The 19090-nt window shown below is 38.5% G+C and overlaps 2 protein-coding genes across 3 annotated transcripts; one reads left to right on the top strand and one right to left on the bottom strand.

Moving 5' to 3' along the window:
• The first annotated feature begins 1144 nt into the window (after positions 1-1144).
• Positions 1145-9315, top strand: LOC145906203 (ephrin-A4-like). Its single transcript, XM_082993625.1, has 6 exons — positions 1145-1271; positions 4066-4226; positions 4938-5063; positions 7878-7958; positions 8218-8307; positions 8632-9315. The coding sequence occupies exons 1-6, from the start codon at positions 1174-1176 to the stop codon at positions 8835-8837; spliced, it is 762 nt and encodes a 253-aa protein (XP_082849751.1). The 5' UTR covers positions 1145-1173; the 3' UTR covers positions 8838-9315.
• Positions 9316-10861: 1546 nt separating this feature from the next.
• LOC145905721 (ephrin-A2-like) lies at positions 10862-17623 on the bottom strand. Of its 2 annotated transcripts, none has more exons than XM_082992992.1 (5): positions 17470-17623; positions 13198-13352; positions 12610-12735; positions 11949-12185; positions 10862-11765 (listed from the first exon to the last, which is right to left on the bottom strand). In XM_082992992.1, the coding sequence occupies exons 1-5, from the start codon at positions 17583-17585 to the stop codon at positions 11650-11652; spliced, it is 750 nt and encodes a 249-aa protein (XP_082849118.1). In that variant the 5' UTR covers positions 17586-17623; the 3' UTR covers positions 10862-11649. The 2 variants fall into 2 exon arrangements, with proteins under 2 accessions (XP_082849118.1, XP_082849119.1); XM_082992993.1 differs by having other exon boundaries at positions 10866-11762.
• Positions 17624-19090: the final 1467 nt, after the last annotated feature.

Raw genomic sequence — 19090 nt, 5'->3', positions numbered from 1 at the left:
AAAATGGCGAACAATCATCAACAAAATGTGAAAGGATAATTCAAGATAAATATTTTTTGCGTGGCCACGTTGATGAAGAACAACTACTTACATATTCCGAAGTTAATGTTGTCTTACCATTTGCAGACTTAATGCTAACATATTTACAATAAACGGAGTGTGTGAAATGTAGCCTAACCTTGTACACAGATCTTCCACCCCTTGTGATGTTCCATTAAACTGAACACATTTTACCGCGATGCGACCAAACGCTTGATGAAAACAATCCCTCACTTGTCCAAAACTTCCAAATCCAACCGTTCCTGAATTGCCATGAGATGTGACGACACCTTTCGTCCTCTTAAACAAATAAGTCGATGACATACTACTTTTTATGCATAGTGATACGAAAACCGTTAAGATCACTTCATTCGTACTGTAACTAACTCTGGCATTAGGGTGAAGATAATTTAACAGTGTTGACTAAACCCATGGACGGAAATATGCGATGCGGCACGATTCGTCAAAGTGACTACATGCAGATCAGGTCCGTTGAAGTGACGTCGGTGGTCTTCCGATTAACGCCTGCGTGACATTGATTTGAATATGTATAATGAATTATAGCGAGTTAATTGGGACAAAACTGCAGTTGTCAGACTTGACCATATTCAACACTGAACGAGAAATTTACACGAAGTAGAAATAATTAAGCACTACCAAATAAAAGAACGAATAATTCTTCGCACTATATACCCATCCTGATCTAAATCGGTTTGACATACTTGTTTGTGGGCAAGCAGTAACGTGTTTTTATACAATATTTTCTTGCTGTAGCAGATGGAGTTGTTCAAGTTCAGGTTTCGGACCAGCCACAAATTATTTGTTTAGAGAAACAACGCGGTCATAGTCGTGAGACAACATTCTGCTGCCCACTGGAGGACACTCGTAAGCTGTACGAATTGTAACGCATGGCTGCACACACAACAGCGGTTTTTCAAGACTGCAGCAGAAAGCATTGGCAACAAACTGACTGAAGCTGAGACGCCTCGCAATAATGCAGAACTTGTGTGCCTTTAAAATAAATTAGAATCTTTAACTTTAGTCATGCAGCCGAGTGTAGTTGTTCAAACTGAAAGAAAATATATACGTTTATTTGTGTAGAACCCTAAGAACTGTTTTTGTGATCGTTCAAAGATGATTGTTTTTTCTGTTATTTGCTTCATTGTCTTATGGTCAAGAATTTCATCTGCATCAAGATTTGCTCTGCAGTGGGATGCACACCTTGAACCACGGTAAGGACGTCATACCATCTGCATTCTTGCTTTCTTTAAGCGAACAACAGTTATCTTCAAACAAAACATTAATTACTATTTATAAGCAGAAGAAATTTGCAAGGAATGTGTTTTTGACGAACATTCCGTACGGTACTGAAAATGGGTCACTTTCGACCTATATTTAATTCAGTGAAGTGATTAGCGGCTTAGCCATGCCTGAATAAGTAATACAGCGAATTAGACGCGTGTGACTATCACTGATCAATCTACCTGTAATTTACCTTAGCTTGTCTGTTTACTTTGTTAGGTCAGATTACTGACCCATTGTTTGAAGGTTTAGTATGTCGTGGGAAGGTAAAAATAATTTATAAGTCACAAACACGTTTTGCTGTGTTTCGTCGACGCAGGTTGTTGCATGACTTCTGTTTAATTTCAACCATTTTGTTGAAGTTAAGATAGGTGACTGGCACAGTGTTAACTGGTAAAGTTTGGTTAATGGCAGAGAACTTGAAACTACAAACCTCTTAAGACACCGACTTCTTTTGTTGAGGATTTCATGGTGTGTGAACAATGGCTCTTCCAGTTTTCACTCGTTTCAACTGTCCTGAATAGATCGAAAGCACCTGGTTTGATCTTGAATAGCTGCAAAAGCAACACACAGACAACGTCACAGTTTTGCGTTGTTAAAAACGGGAGACTTCTTTGAAAAATCTGCTGTAATCGGATTTCGCATCGTAAAATCTACACACAAATTTGTGGCGGGCGTTGGACGCGATCGACGTCGGTCACTACGATCAGACCGCGTTCGGTGAAACGGGCCGCGGCTTTTCTTTCAATAATATGCGTGCTATGTTGGGGCGATCCTATAAGCTTCTCGTAAATCGGCTTAAATAGAGACTAAGTTATTTTTGAAAACGTTGTGTGAACAAACAATGTGTGACCACTGTATTGCAAGACTTAAAATTTTCGCCATCTCACTTATTAATGTAGACGAAGTCAATGCGATGTATTTTTTGTGTTATGACCAAACAAAAAAGCGTTTAAAGTTAAATGTAATTCCCATTAAATACAAAATGACTTAGTCTAAGCAGCAATGAAAGTTGCAACAATGACATTCTTAAAACTGCAGCAATAGGTTACAGATATCGTTGTAATCCCAAACATAAACAAGTGCGAGTTGTTTATCAACGAAGCAAGGTGTAGACAAACCCATTGTTTGTTTCTGGTTCTCTATCAAGAACTAAATATAACCTGAAGCCCGACCAACCGCCAGTAATCACCACAAGTTACTTTGTAGGATAAATTTAGTTTCTTTTTGCAATACACTCGCCGAAAAATTTATTCAAGTGTACTTTTCAATATTGGCACATATTTTGAAATAAAACAAATTTCGGCAGCTCCTTTTATTGGCTTAAACCATTGGTAACCATACCTGTCGCTACATTGTATTTTGAAGCGGTTTACATTGTTCCGTCACAAAATACATTTGAGCTCCACATAGCCTACTTTGTTCTATTTGCGGTTAGTTCTTTGGCTCCGAAATGGATTTTTCTGCTAAACAACAAACAGCAGGTTCCTGACACCCGGGTTGATATACAGACGATTGTAGCGTCAATATATGGTTGTTGATCTTACGCTCTGATTCCGTTCAGTTAGTTTGAACACACTCGGATTTTTCATCAAATAAAATGTGAGTAATGAATAAATTTTTTTTAATCTTTTACAGGTTTTGTGTTTTAGGACAAAACCTTTAAAATTAATGTTTTCCAAATTGCAATGTGGTGGTAAAATACTTCCTAATGGTGACTTTCATTTGTTCAAAAAAAAGTCATTGGTTTTAACGAAAACTGACGCAACCGTTGTTGAATACTAGACAAAATATTAAGGAATAAGAAAGTCAATTGGAATAAAACTAAGGTTTTATGATTTAACAGTTTTTCAGCACATTACAACATTGACAATTTTTATAAAACTTAAATTAAAAATGCCCGGACAAAACACATGTAGTAAACTATCTATGGAGATTGTCCCAGTTGTAATTTCAATGAAAGATCTATGGCCAGGCGATGGATGGTGGGGTACACTCATGGGGCGTTTTGGGTCACGTGAGACTCTGACAAGCAGTTCGCGCTGGATTACTTTTCTATCCTTACGCACAGCAAAGTGACGAACTAGCGGTAATAGGTGCCGACAGAATGGGTGTTTGGCTGTGCTGCAGTGATAAAATCGCCACTTGGCACGAAGCGCAAACACAAGCGCTGTCTGTAGTGCCAAATATTTCGTAACCCCAGGGTTATCTATTATCTTGAACACATTTTTAGTTTGTTTACCAGCAGAAAATCCTTGTTTGCTTGCTCCCTAATTTTTTCATTTGTCAATCAAGGAAGCGCACCAGCATGCTAAAGTACAGTTGTGTTTTTTTACCGAAGATTTGCCAGATAACTTTGTTTTCAAAAACAAGTTTAGCAACGCTTTGCCAAAAAAATGCCATGGCAACAAATCCAACTGATTTTGCTGCTGAAAACATCTTGTCAAACTCTTTGAACACAACGTGTTTTTCCACTGACAAGGAAATTAAGTTCAAGCCCAAACAATTGATGTCAATTGAGCGCTGTACTATTACTGGGAATTGTTTTCAAATGACTTTGGTCAGTTGCAAAACTACTAAGTAGCTTCTGACATGTCAATCGTGTTTACCAGAGAAGCGATTTTTGACGAAAATAAGCTTTGAGGCAGTCATTCCGTATATTGTGGAATTTGCTCAGTTGCGTGGAAATATGTCATTGTTAAATTAGTTTTTTTTGTCTTGCAGATTGGTCGGCGGTCTCATGTATTTGGAAGTTGATGTGGACGATTTTCTGGATATTATCTGCCCTTTTAAATCCGGTCACAGCTCACGGAGCAACAACAAACGTTTGAACATTGAGCTATACAACGTTACAAAAGAAGAGTTTCGTCATTGCAATGCCTCAGGTAAGTTCATATTTACCATTTGGGACAATTAAAGACAATTTATTAGACATTCGTTTCATGCAAACATAAGTATTTTAACTTCGAATTGAATATTGCAGAACAACGTTTTTGCAAATAAAGCTAACTTGTATGAGTTGCAACCTGCTCTGTGCGGAATGCTATCTCGACTCACATCGAAATGGCCACTAAAAGGTCGCCTTTTTCATATCTACCTTACATCGTCTCGATCAATCTTCCGTGTTGCGTTCAATTACACAATTTGCAACTAAGTGAAGTGCGACAGTGAGCTTGAAACACGTTCCACTAACGCCTTGTACGGGAATATCGCGATAAAAACGCGATATGGAATCGCGAGACTCCGGATGATCGGGGTTTGATTTCTGGCGCAACTTCGCTTCTTCAATACTTTCAGCAATTTTGCTGGATTATGGTCGCGTGTGATGCGGAGTTTCAAGTCAAGCTCCAATCTTCTCGTGTTCGTCTAGATTTCATAAATAAAACTCGCCATTTTAAACATTTGTTACCAAAGATTGTATAGACACAATTTCTCAGTTTTCACCTTAGCCACTATTTTGGGGATAATTTGAAAGATGATGCAATGCAACAATTGCATTAATATTGCAGATTTTCTAGGTTAAATAAAAACTTTTGTCATGTGGCATACTTTATGCAAAGGATTTGTTTTTGTGATGTTGCAAACGTTTTTTTCAGACGAAAGCAAAATTCTGCGTTGTGTACATCCCAGCAAAGAAACGAAACTGACGACAAAATTTCAAAAGCGAAGTCCAAGTCCTTTGGGATTTGTGTTTCGTCCTGGACAAACGTATTATTATTTCTGTAAGTATTCATGACATGTTACATTATCAACAATAGAGAGAATCAACCAGACGCATTTGTGGGTTTAAAACGAGCGAAAAATAATCCTAAAATATTAAAAAGTTGTTTATCGATTGTCAACTCTCAGCTTTGAAGGAAACCTAACACTGCTCGGTGTCGTTTTGTTATTTTTCGATGTAAACAGAGTCGATAAGGGTGACGTGTCTCATGTGCTTTATCACGATCATCTGTTCAAGTGTTTCTTCACTTGCGCTTTGTGGTTCGTATTTTAGAGGCAGAGATTGAAAGATTGATACCAGAGAAACGAAGTCCATTACCCTCTTTTTCGTTTTCTCGGGGTAAACTGGTCGGGTGTTGTTCGCCGCAGGTGATCTTACCTTGTACAAATTTTCAAATCTCTCAACGAAAACCTTTCATTAGGTGCCACCTCACAAAAATTAATAAAATGTAAAAAGCAGCAATTGCCAAGTTTTGGTAAAACGAAGAAACAAAAGGTTTCTTGTAGCGAATTTCAGTCAAATTATTTAAACTCCTTTTGTCTTACTCGTAACTTAACTCGTTTAAAAACGCCAGACGAATTTGTCCATCAGCAAAACGTCCCCCACTTCTTTCAATATTTGTTTAGTGTCAAGTTGCTGCCTTTTAAAATATTTCTCCCGAAATGGGCGACTCAGGAAAAGGAAGTTTTGCAAATGTCAAGTATTTTGTTTCTTTGTTATTCAGGTCGTTGTTAAATTATTTCTAAACAGCCTTAAAACAAAAAGCAAAAGGTGAGGGATTTAAGCAAGAGTATTATTACATAAAATAGTTTAAAATGCTTCTATTTGCCACTGTCTATATTACTGCAGGGAAAAATTGAGAAACTTTGTGACATAAGGGGTCACACAGAAAATGACCAGGGCGCTCCTCATTGTTTATCATCAAACATGTCAGATAAAGACCTTGTGTTGAGTTTCACACAAAAAGTTTTTAACTTAACCGTGACAAATATTAGGCAATGAAATATTCGGGTTCCTTTATACCAATTTGCGGAAATGATACAAGGTCAATCTGTGGTTTGCATATCCCATGACCTTGCTTGCTGCTGCCCGAAGATCGCGATTTGATCTACGCTTGATGACCTTTTGACCACAACTCTCAACTCCTGTTGTTCCCTGTCATGCTTCATTTCCCATAATCCAAACCGACAGGTTGCAAACAATCCCGAGTCGTGTGCTCAGTGACGATGTGAAGTCTTTGTCAATATCTGTGCAAGTGTGCTCCCTTTAGTGAGCAATTGGTGAGTTTAGCTCTTCAAATACAAAAGCTTCTTTTTGACAAAGTACTTCTATATTACTAATTTCGTAAAATGTTAGACGCATTTTTTCATATCTAAGCTTTCATAAAAAAAATTCGAAACGGAGTTGTTTATTATCATTTTGTAATGGATTAAATATTGTGTGCGTGTCAAACCCGCATTGCACCGCGGTTACCTCCAACCCTCCCCCATCCTAATTTCAACGCCTTGATTTATCATCGTGTAGTAAATGCTTCTCGACACTTCAAAACACTGTTTCGCCCGAGAAGGAGGCGTCAATCTTTCGAGGCAGATCATCGCAGGAGTGTTGGTTCTTTGAAGCAGAGGCTCGACCTGTCTCCTGTTTCGTTTACTTTTGACCGCTTGATCTCAATGGATTAAACTGTGCAAATATTGCTTGTCTCGGCGAGCGTGTTCGCCCTACTTGCTTAATTGCACCTTGTCTCGCTCCGAAAATCGCAGAAACGCAATGCAGTTATATTACGTCATGTAGATTTACCTGTAGTGACCTACTATACAATTTTCACAAAACATCCTTAAAGATATAATTTTAGGGATTTCGATCACAATTTGCTTATACGAGTAAATTGGTATTCGATGTGTGTGCAAAGTCATTAAAATATTGTTAGTAAAAGTATTGGACTCGCAGGAAGGTTCAGTTCACGGAACACTGACAACAAATGTTTGCGTAGTACGTCCCACCCACAGTCACGTGTTATCTACACTGCAGTCTTCCATCGTTATCGCCTCGCAAAAAGCAAAGGGACCACCCAAACTCTTCAACAGGTGCTTAAAACAAACTTCCTCGACGACAGAGGTTTCACTGAAACAATCGCTTGCTATTTTTACCTTGGCACCTTTTCCATCGTCAAAGCATTAATGCAGGTCTTGGTCCAAATTCCTCATTATTTTGTTTGGTTTGTGTTACACCGAACGAGCTTCTGGTCATTGACGAACAATGGAATCCGTCGTGTTTGCCAACGTTTTAGTCGAAAACGTGTTCGACGATGCGTGGAAGACATATCGGCACTTTTCGCATGAACACCCACAACTTTTTGTGAAACCGAACGATCTGTCTCTGTTTGAGAATATTATCAGCCGAGTATCCCGCGATGTGAAAAACCTAAGGGTGAATTCAATGTTTGCACTTGTCTTTTGTTCCTGGGCATTTATCCTAGTTGCGTGTTTGGGGCTAAAATGTGCAGTTGATGAGCCGGAAAGTTTCAATCCAGTGTTCGATCAAACTTGGCGATAAACTGTGTTAAATTGCAGTTCTGGCTCAAATGTGTTTGTCCCAAAACAACGACGCACGTTAGGGAAATTTCAACGCCGCCGCAAATGTTTCTAGTGCCAAGTGAGGAGTGACATTAATCATTTTAAATGAACATCGGGCTGATTTAAAATTACGATCAACAAAACATTATGAATACAGCCTAAAAAGAAACTGTATTCCATAAGTTGCAACATGAAATATGCTTTATATTTACATATCTAACAATATGTAAATATCTTTGCAGCCAAACCGACCATGAAACTTAAAAGTGGATGTGACGAAGACAACCTGAAACTTGTCATAACCATAAGAAAAGAACATACTGGTTTGTTACATGAATGCGTTTTCGACACAAACAATTGTTCGCTCGCTGTTTGGGTATTTTAATATGTCCTAATCCCACATATCTCTAAGGTTAATTAAAAAAAGCCAAACTTGGCGGCGTTTTTTGTGTCAATTTATTTCAAATTAAAGACATTAAATATAGCTTTCTACAAACTATCATAAGTTTCAATTCATAAAATTGCGATTGGATATACCAAGTACTTTGACTACTATTAATTACCACTGATTTAATTTTTTAGAACATCACCATCATCATCGTCATCACAAAGACTTTGACAAACAAACTACATGGAAAAAAACAAAAGGAGATACATCAATGCAATCAACAGGTTCGTTTAAAAGCTGTCATCATATCCTAACAGCAGAAAGCTTTTGGCTTGGTAAACATCGGGCATAGTAAAACACGTTGGGACCGTGTGGGCGATAGAATACGGGATTTTGTTTGACAAAGATTCGCTGTCCATTTAGCAAAAATACACATACTGCGCTGCAACTAGATATACTTACAAAAGCTTTAACTGGTATTTAAATGATATACCATACATTTATAATAAGTCTACTGGTTTTGTACCAACTAACCAACCGTACATTTTCGACCAAAAGTACCAACACATTAAACAAATGTTTTGATTATGTAAACTTGTGTTCAACAGATTCCATTGACAACACTCACTCTAACGCAAAAGGAGGCAATAACATTCGCAAGTCCCATGGTGCAGTGAGGCCCGTTGTTAAATCGCCTCAAGCATCTCTTGCAAGTGGTGTTTCCTCCGATAAAGGCGACAACGCAGCGATGAGAACTAACTTATCATGGATTGTACTAATTGCATCAAACTTTCTGGCGTCCTTGTTAATTTGACTATTCGATGCGTGAAAGTGTTTATGACGCCATAGACGCGATTGTGATGCTCTCCGCGGGGGTCTGTTTGGAATGTTTCGCGCCCTTGCGTCCGAATTTTGTTGCTTTAGCTTCGCTTGTCGTCATTCGGCCAGCGAGTCTATATGCAGTACAAATGTCAAACAGTAGCGAAACCAAGAACATTTTGTGTAAACCCAATGTAGTACTTTCTGTTACAACATATCTTTACCAAACGACATTCAAATTAATTTTTAATTTATGTTTAAATCCGAATTCAACAATAACGACATGTAGCCAGAGGTACAAAGTAAAATCCACTATTTAACAAAACTTTTTGCTTTTTGTCGCCACCATGCGGAATTTATTTCAGTGAAAATTTAATATTGATAAAATGTTTGCAGGTGTTTTGAAATGTCCCTTTGCCTTAACTATTGACGCATTTATTCGAGTTTTGGTCGCAAAAATACAATACTTCTCTTGCCACTTACTCTTCAGTTTGTTTTTTAGTAATTTGGGACGACACAATCAGATACATAGATTGACCACCGCAGTTTACCACAAGCTTACATCGGAATATAGTAGGACTATGTGTAGAATGTGTCGATGTCCCTATTTCCTCAAAGGCATCGACATTTTTGTGACGTCATATTCCCCACTCCGGGAGGTATGTATTGCAAAGGTGATGACAAGAGAGATGTAACCGGCATTGTACCGTCACACAGAACGAAACTATAACCGGAATGTTGGCATGAGAAGCTTATACGAATTTTATCGAAGTATTTATAAGCTGTAAGCAAACCAGAGGCTGAGGTTGAGAAATAAATCTGAGGTATAAGCTTTGCAATTATTGCTATGTTTTGCAGAAACCTTACTTTAAATGCTTGGGCCTATATGCGACATGACAAGCTGTGAAGATTTCGCTATGAAGTATCGCAGGCAAAAATTGTAAATGCAATAAAATTAGGTGCCTTAATAACATTGTTATAAATTTGCAACGTCTTTCCACCAGAAAAAAAAAATGATTTGGTAGCGATTACCTAACACTTGCGGTTACGCCCTACAACTGATTTGTGTCATATATCCTTGCGGTGGCGCCAAATCTTTAAAAACATTTCGGAATTCGCTTGTGGTGCTATTGGGCAATTTCTGACAATTTGCGGTAAAGATCCAAGTCGTTTGCGGTCGCAAATTTGTGAATAAAATTATACTGTGGTGAAATATGTAAATGAATAAATAAACCACATGTACACAATATTTTCATCAGGTAAAGTCCGTCCTTTTTATTTAAAAAGGAAATACAGAAACGACACGGTTTTTTAATAAAAACTGTGAACGTCAGACAAAGTTCACTTGTGTTCGGTTACACCGTAAGCAAACAGCAGCAATCCACAGACCATATTTGGATGCAACTTCTAGTCTCGCTGACTGGTTTTACAGCCACAAGGAGATGGGCAAACCAGCCGATTACTAAACATGCGGAAAATTTTTGTTTGCAGGTATTGACTTTTCATACTATTTGTATTCTTTATGATACTTTTTGGAAGTTGTTTTCAACAGGTCATCGACCAGTTTGTTCGTAACATTAAATTCGTAACTACAGCAGGCTGTTTCTTCCTATGAAGTATTACTAGCTTACATGCTAGTAGGTAGGACAGGTACAATAAATGCTTTGTTGTCCAACGAGGTTTGAGAAAGCGTTAATGAATAACCAGCAAGGTTGTTTACCTTGCAGAAAAATGGTTATTGCACCGTCCTAACAGTTGCTACCAACAGTGTAAGTACTTTCTTGCTATTAGTAGTAAAACATGTAAAGACAAAACAATCGTATGATTGTTATTTGGATTGTTTGTTGCTGTTTTTCCACAACAGTTTGTTGGTTTTTCTGTCAACACTTATATTGGAAATGTGTGTTTAGGAATACCAAACTACCTCACTTCAAGTTTCAAACAAAAGAACGAAAAGTTTAAGAAATAATGAATTCATGGAATAAGGATTTTCTTCTGTATTTTGCGTTTTGAAAACAACAAATAAAACGGAAAGAAAAGAACGGCAACAATCACAGTGAGTAAAATACTGAAGGAAAAAATTAAATCCAACAAGATCACAAAAAATTAAATGATTTTTTTCATTTCCGATCGTACAACACACATATAAACTAACCATAAAACGAGGTTCAAAAAACAAATGTTTGGCAGGTGGCGAATGATTTTGATAAAAATACAACTTTGGAGCCCAGTAAATTACAAAGTTCAAGGTTTATTTTCTTTTGTAATAAAAATCGCGCATAGGATGTAATATTCCTTGTTCTAGACTGCTCAAGTAACGTAAGCTTCCAATTATTGTGATAAAATCTTATCTTCCGTCTTTTACATCGGATTTGTAAAAGACTTTCGTCTTGAAATAAATCTCCTTTTTTAAAATATTTTTAATCAAGATAAAAACGCTCATAAGAAAGTTGCTTTGTCGCTAACTTGTAGTTCTCATTGTCGAACGGACACAATCAATTTTTGTAAATATACCAACATATTTTAAATAATGAAACATGTGAATTGAAACAAAAAGTTTCAATCATGCAAACTGCTGTTACCCAGCACACCGGTAAACTTATATGAAACTATGGTTTATTATGCTCTTAGGTAAGTTCATTCTGCTTGGTGGAAAGTTTCATAAAGTTCTCCAATCACTCATTGGCGTCTTTTCACGGGAAATAATCTCTTGGCATGAAAACAATCCTTCCGTCTCTCGTTTGTGGCGATAAGCAGTGGTCGGAGGGGGGGCAGAGAAAGTACAAACCCTAATTCTTTGCAACATTCTACGTTCTCAGGATGGTGACGAGCAGCAAAAGTAGAAAAGTTAAAACCGGAGAAAAACGAAGAGACGAAGCATTTCCACCTGTACCTGAACCTCCTGTTGATGGCGAACCAACTGCTGGATGAAAACAATAATGGTGTTAAAAAAAATTCCATGCGTGCTTTAAACCGGCTACATTTTTCTTTTATAGGCCACAAACAGTGCCAAAAGTAATAATATGCATTAAGGTAACAGGCAGCTCAAAATATATTTTCGGCAACTCAAAATAGGTTGTAATTATAATTTGAAACAACATCCCACCTTGTTGGTCCTTTTTCGATGTAACAGCCCGTGTCACAATTGACTTTAATGTAGTCGTAGTTGTCGTGTGGTGTTTTCCCTTTGTTGAAACAGTGGGCGAGATGTGAGGTTTATTTCCCGGTTGTGATGGAGTTAAGTTTGTTGGAGCTTTTGTGTGATGTGAGATAGATCGGTGGTTGACGTTGATTTTCATGCGCATGGCATTTTCACAACCTTGCTTCTCCATATCAGTGAAAGCTAAAATAAAGAACACAAACATTTTTTTGGCTTTGAAAAAAATGTAGTTTGCTTCTTTAAAGATCTGAGTTGTTTAAAATGTTTAAAAGCAATGTATGAACCATTAAACACAATCGATGAACAATGAATGTGCTATTTTTACTGCCTGGAAACAAAAAAAATTATGTCTTCTGTCAGAAACAGTCAAAAGCGGTAATGGAATTCGTTTCCAGGTGGCCCAATTTCGCTGAGCAGCGATCAAGGGCGATCGCAATAGCTTTGAATAGAACGGATGTCGTTCCCGTATTCGAAACTCACTTGCGGAACGGTTGTCCCGGCAAGGCAAAATTCAATTTTGTGGCACAGGAAAATATGTCAAGTTTCTTGTGATGTTAAAATGGGTTTGGTCACCATAGAAAACTGGTTAACAATGGACTTTACTTACCTATGTAATAATACTGTGATCCAGGCTTAAATACAAAACCCAACGGATTCGGGCTTTGCTTTTGGAACTTCGTCGTCAATTTTCGGGTTGTGCTTGGTGTGTTACAAACGAAGATCTCTTGTGGTTCTGTGAATGAGAAAGAATGAATTTAAAGAAGAGAAACCCACAAATAGTTGGCTGGGACGGGCGCGGCCACGATTTTAGGTGAAAGCCACCTTCACACTACAAAAGCGGTCGTCCGCGATGATAAAGACCACCCATTGCGTGAGCTCATTTTGTTACTTTATGGCTCGTATGGCGTTTATAGTTATCGGGCCAAGGAAAATACACGTCGTCGCGGAAACCAAACAACAAACAGATGGTGGTACAATGGAACAATCACCCAGTAAGCAAAAAAAAACACAAATTTTAAATGAAACCTCATTACAATGCACGAACGTCAATGTTGTCTCACGTGACAAGCGCCAGCAAAAAGTTTGTTATGGAAAAGAACAGTGGAAGAATACGTACAACTTTTGATCGGAATTATTAACCAAGTCACAAAGTTTGAAATTAAGCAGAAACACGGACAGTATTTTGTTTACTTACTTTCGGGGAGGTAGCATTCATTAAATGCATCGACGCTCACGTTGAAAATGACGAACTCCAACACCTTGACTGCATCGGCATCATATTGTGGACAATATATATCCATGTATTCGTTTATCTTCACATCGATATGATAAATTTCACCATATGCCAATCTGAAATGATATTTTGTAAATCATCTTTCGTATAATGTGGATACAATATGAAAGTCGAAGTCACACAGCAATAAGGGGCGTGTCTAACACGGCGTCACTGGCTGGACAATAAGACAAAATACTATTTTTAGGTGTTTGTTTTGTGAGAGTGGGTGTGTTGATGAAGCTGCCATAATGGGCCGTGAAAAATACACATCACGTCATTTTTATGTTTGGAATGAGCAAAAGAAATAAGTGACGTCACGAAGAGTAAAGTCACCGTCAAATTCAACACAAGGAACTTTGTTTGCTCTTAACCGAGAAAAGTAACTTTACGATACAATGGGTCATACAGCACACTCCAAGGTTGTAACGTGCATTGGAAGTTTTACTTTGAACAAAATGACAGTAAGTGACGTAAATTTAAACACGAACCTCTTGACATAGACAAACACTCTGAAACAAACACTCACTAATGGCAATATGTCACTTTATGCACAATCAACTGCAAGAGCAAGCGACACGACACAAAAGCTTTTGACGAGAATTGAGCGCAGACGCAGAACCGAGACAGGGAACAAACTTTGGGTGAAACATTAACCCAAAGAAAGATCAATGATCGTTCGATTATACGATCGTGAACCCCCTGACCGTGTATAGTTACCTCGACAACAAACCCTTTGCAACTTTATACGACCTAAAAGAGGGCAGCAAGCTCCATGTGTTTTTAACTCATTTGTCCAACTCAGACTGGGTGGTAGCATGTTTTACAACTATCAGGTGGGCGTCAGATACGTTTGCTGCGCATCGCATTACACCATAGTGGCTCCATAAGACGGTGGGTAACTTTTGAAGGCTACAAACAGACAATGTAACATCCACACCGGGCGGAGACATGTAATACAACTGCCAGTACATGTCATATATTGGCAACATGACAATATTTGTGCTTTGGTCAACGCTTTATTTCCATGGCAGCATTAAAGCACACTTGAATACAATTTGGGCGGAAAAAATGATGTCATCAAGTTTGACGTCAGGCCTACGTGCACGGCATCACATGTTATGTATTTGACTTTGTACCACAAGCCAGATGACTGCGGGACAAACATACGACGTATGCAAACATCATTAGCTAAAACCGACAGAGTGTGAAGCTTGAAGATCTTTCAAATGCTTCTTGATGACTTTTCGCGTACGTTCGAGCACAGCACTTTGACGCACCCACCAGAACACTCAAGCGCAAAAATCGTTGAAGTTGAAATCATCGAGCTGGAGTGGGTTCACATGTCCAGCTACCTAAACGACGCGCAAGCTAGCCAATGATCACTTGTGTCATTTTCTAAAACTCAACGCAAAACGCGACTACACTTAAACCTTCAAGGACTTGCTATTAACAACCGTTTGGCTGTAAACTTTCTTAGGGCTTACGATTGATTGTTTTAATGATGGCAAAATATTGTTTTGCGTCACAAATGAAAACCATGAAAGTTGAATTGCAGGAGTTGACACACCCAATGCATGGTTGGATTTTATGAACTTAGTTATCCGCTTCATCGTTGGCTTAAATAAATTCACCTCAAGCCACAATTTCAAGCGGGAACGAAATGTTATCCGACGATCTCTTCAGTCTGTGGTGTAACTATATTTGTTGTGAAGAACATAAAAATTACGCCTCAGGGTGTCACGTTTGTTTCGTGTGCAAGGTATAAGCCGAAGCGATTCGTTGTTTACCATTGCGGCTGTTCTGAACCAATTATAGCACCTTGGTGAATAGCATTAAAACTTTTTAATTTTTTTGCCTTTAATCAAGGAAATACTTTGAACGTTGGTCTTGCTACCTGGAAAATCAAATATTTGCATAATGTGATCAATCTATTCTTTCCGAATAAAGACTCAGCAAGAGAATTTGCGAACATTAAAACCCTACTCTTTAACGAGAGTCGCGCAACTTTTTAATGCATTTAAGCCACGACGCGCTTCAATAGGATTAAGTTATTAGAACATTGAGTCAGCGTGAAGCGTTTCTTCTCTGTGTGGATAAAGCCCACATAAGACACTTCAGAACAAATCTCACGCTGACAGTTTTAACTCACCCCAGATGTTCGTCTGTAAATCAAGCAGATGGCAAACAGTTGGACATTAAATAAAAATTTGTTTAGCGAGGCGTCCGTGGGGATATAGTTAATTTGAAATTTATGTCGCTCCGATTCGCATCACGCATAATCAAATCAAATAATTTTGCCATTTCGACTTGAGACTCATGAGATCCTTCGCGTAAATATCCATGAAGTGTTTCACAGCGATAGAAGACATGATTTGCTATGAGAGCATTTTGCCAAAAGCTGCAAACACCACGTTCCGTAGGCAAAACAATAGCGTGGAAGCGCGAAATTAATCGCCGTCGCACGCTGGATGTGTTCAAGGTGCTCGTTATCGGGCAACCAGGAGGATCAGGCGACTGGTACGACTTCGCACCGAGCTCCGACACTTGGCTTCCAGGCCGTGTTGTGGCCGCTGATGAGACAGTTAATAACAGTGGTCGCACTGATCCACACAGCGAATGAACAAAGTGCATTGGGCATTTTCAACCAGCCACAAGCACTTCAAGAGGTGTAGCTTAAGGCACGTTATCAACTGACCGGCGTCAACCAAAATACCCATTCGCGTTGGTTATAGTTAGTATGTTACGATCAAGTGTCCGGAACAGAGTGAAGAAGGGGGGCAAGTTGTAATTCCGACGACCAACTGACACGTTTTAAGAGCGCAACTACGCCAACTGCTAAGGCATTGGAACTATTTTGCCGACGCCCGCTAATTAGCAAAATCATAACGCTGGGATCGTTACAAGTGGACCGATTACAAAGTACGTGACAGTGAAATATCAAAATAAAACGACTGTTCTCCTTCAACAAAATAACCGGATAGGTGTCTCCTAATAGGGAAGTGTCACATTGTTATATGGGGAACCACCTATGCCGATTTTGGCGTCACAGACAAGAAGGAAATGTATCAGTTCGGTGAGTGGTACGGTAAGCTGTGACGGTGGGTCTTGTGAAATGACACTTCCATTGTTTATGGCCGATTGACACAAAAACAGATTGGATACATGGGAATCAAAGCAAAGCAAAACGAACTTACACAACAACAGTAACGAAAGTAGTTTGTTCAAAATTGAAAAACCAGACACTAGGAAACTATAAAATTTCTTTGGGTGAAGACATAAAAAGCGGAACATGTACGAAACGATCTTGTTTGCCCGAGTGAAGTTTACTTTGCAAGTCGTTGTAAGTCGTCGGTGTGTACTCAAGAGCAAGCCCGGACTTCGCCTATTCACTACCCACAGCCAACAATATAGCGCGACGAATGACGGATGACTTAACAAACGCCATTGTTAGAAAGAGTGTGCTCCAATGCTTAAATCCCGCTTTCTGTCGATTGGATTGATAATATCCATCGCCTCAACAGATAGACAAACAGTTCACTGTCCCCAATTGCCTAAATACATTTATATCCAAGATCCTGCCATAAAGTTTCAAGCTTAGTAGGAAATATTGCAGATATGGGTGGATTTGTGTTAAATCGTGCGTAAAATTGTGCGGGTGTAACCAAGATAGCATGAACTTGTTGTGTTTTCGGAATGTTTTTCTTGCTGGTTGGATACAAAATATGTTGTTGTTTTTTTCTAAAGGAATGTAAAATTCCAACTTACCAACAGCCTTGCCCTCTTATGTATAAATTATTATCAAAGATTCCTAAATTGCCAATGTTCGTTGTTCAAATAACCCAAAACCCCACATCAAACATATAATTACCACAAACACGATAAATTATTCACCACAACTTGCTTGTTTCTTAAATAAATTCGTTGGTTACATGCGATCGGAGTAATCCTAAGTTCTTATAGGATTAGGTCAAATGTTTTTGACGTATTGAAATACATCGCGCGATTTTCTGGTAATTCGTGACTCACTTTGTGTTTTACATTTCGGAGTTCGTCAAGCGTGTCCCACACATATCTTCGTGGAAGCTCGCGAAGTTTCAGCCGTAAAGCGCATAACTTACAACACGGGTTTAGCGAAGCGTGTGTTTGGCAAAGTGAGTCATTCATTAACAAGTCTCATGTTAGAATACTTACTTATCGGTAACAGAAGGATCCCACATAATTTCATGAGTTTCTTTCGTCACTCGTCTCTTTGTTAATCCAACACGGGAGTTTAAAAGCAAAATGAAAACAAATATCGCAGTCCTCATGGCTACTACAATGTTTCAGGATCGGTAATTGTGTTACAAACTCTGAAAAAGTTTTTGAAGAAATCAAGAAACTGACGTCAAAGTCCGAATCAGAACCGAACAGTGTTAAAACAAACAAATTACATAGTAAATTCATAAAACGTAAAGTACAACATGTTCCTGGCATCTATGGTTTTCCGCTGTTGCACATTTTACCTCTTCCACAGACACACGCTCTTTTGTTAATCACCCATTCCGTTGGTCGCGTTTACGTAATTTGATCATTTACAATTCCCTCCAACACTGTTTATGTTGCTGTTATACTCTCAATAGACTTATCTTCTGCGGCTTGCCCTGGTATATCTTCGCCTGTCGTTCTGTAGAGTGTCTGCCAGCACAATCGTTCGTAGCAAACTTACAGCTGCGGTTGATAGCTTGCCTCTTTAACTGACACAACTGTCTTGTAATCATTGGCGGGTCGCGTCATGGGCAGTGCGTCGCCTAGGGAGATACTGAATGAAACTGCTGGATACCAGAGTGCGTGACCAGTTCCGTAACAAATTGTCCCTCAAAGTCATTGTCGCACTTCCTCAAATAAGTAGAACGCAGCCATTTGCTACTTGTCCTTTCACTATTACGCATTGCTGATTGCGGAACTGACTGTGGGACACGCTCTGGGAAAATTCGCTTCAACATTTGCCTTTTTCTTTGTACGACAGGCTTAAACTGCTCTGTCGGCGGGACACATTTTCAAAGGCAGAAAACAACATGGTATTGGTCTGTAATAAGAAACGCCACTTTAGTACAAGTTCAAAAACAATCGATTTTGCATGGCATTGGGAAGACATTAATAACACACATTCGCATTTATTTTGGTGCATTTTCACTAAAATGTTTTTATTTCGCAAAAAAAGCAGGTTAATTAATAAGACAGTGGGTATAGGACAATATAATCATTGACGCCCGGACAAAAAAAAAACATAAACCTGTCAGTGGAAGGTAGTTGTGTGTTTGTTTTTGAAAGCTTTAAAAACACTTATTAACAAGCTGAAGATGACAATTTGATGAATTTTAAAACAATGCGATTACACATTCCTTCCAGACTGACTTATTACAAACACACTACATAACTTACTGTAAAAATTGTATGCTGATCTTTGGTTCATCTTTTTGTTGCACGTAGCAACATTTATAAAATCTTTATTCGCTGAATTTAGCTGGTGATTGCCCACTAGCGGTGTTTTCGTCTTGTGTCGAAACAACGCACTGTTGTCACAGTGAGTGGAACGTCGCAGATATGTAATAGTTCAAATGAGTGTTTTTATAAGTTGGCAAGTATAAAAATTAGTATTTGTTTCTAAGTATCATTTTTCATTTTCCTGCTATTGTTTGTCTTTTGTAAAACACGTTATTTGTGCTGCAGTTGGGTAAAAATTCCTTGCTTTTAAATGAAATTCTGAAGTATCTATTCAAAACAAGCTAGAAGAAATCAGAACTATTGAACATTCATGCATAACCGTGGTTCA

Source organism: Ascidia mentula, chromosome 6, assembly GCF_947561715.1.
Source record: "Ascidia mentula chromosome 6, kaAscMent1.1, whole genome shotgun sequence".
NCBI classification, from domain to species: domain Eukaryota; kingdom Metazoa; phylum Chordata; class Ascidiacea; order Phlebobranchia; family Ascidiidae; genus Ascidia; species Ascidia mentula.
This window is presented reverse-complemented; position numbering and strand designations above follow the sequence as displayed.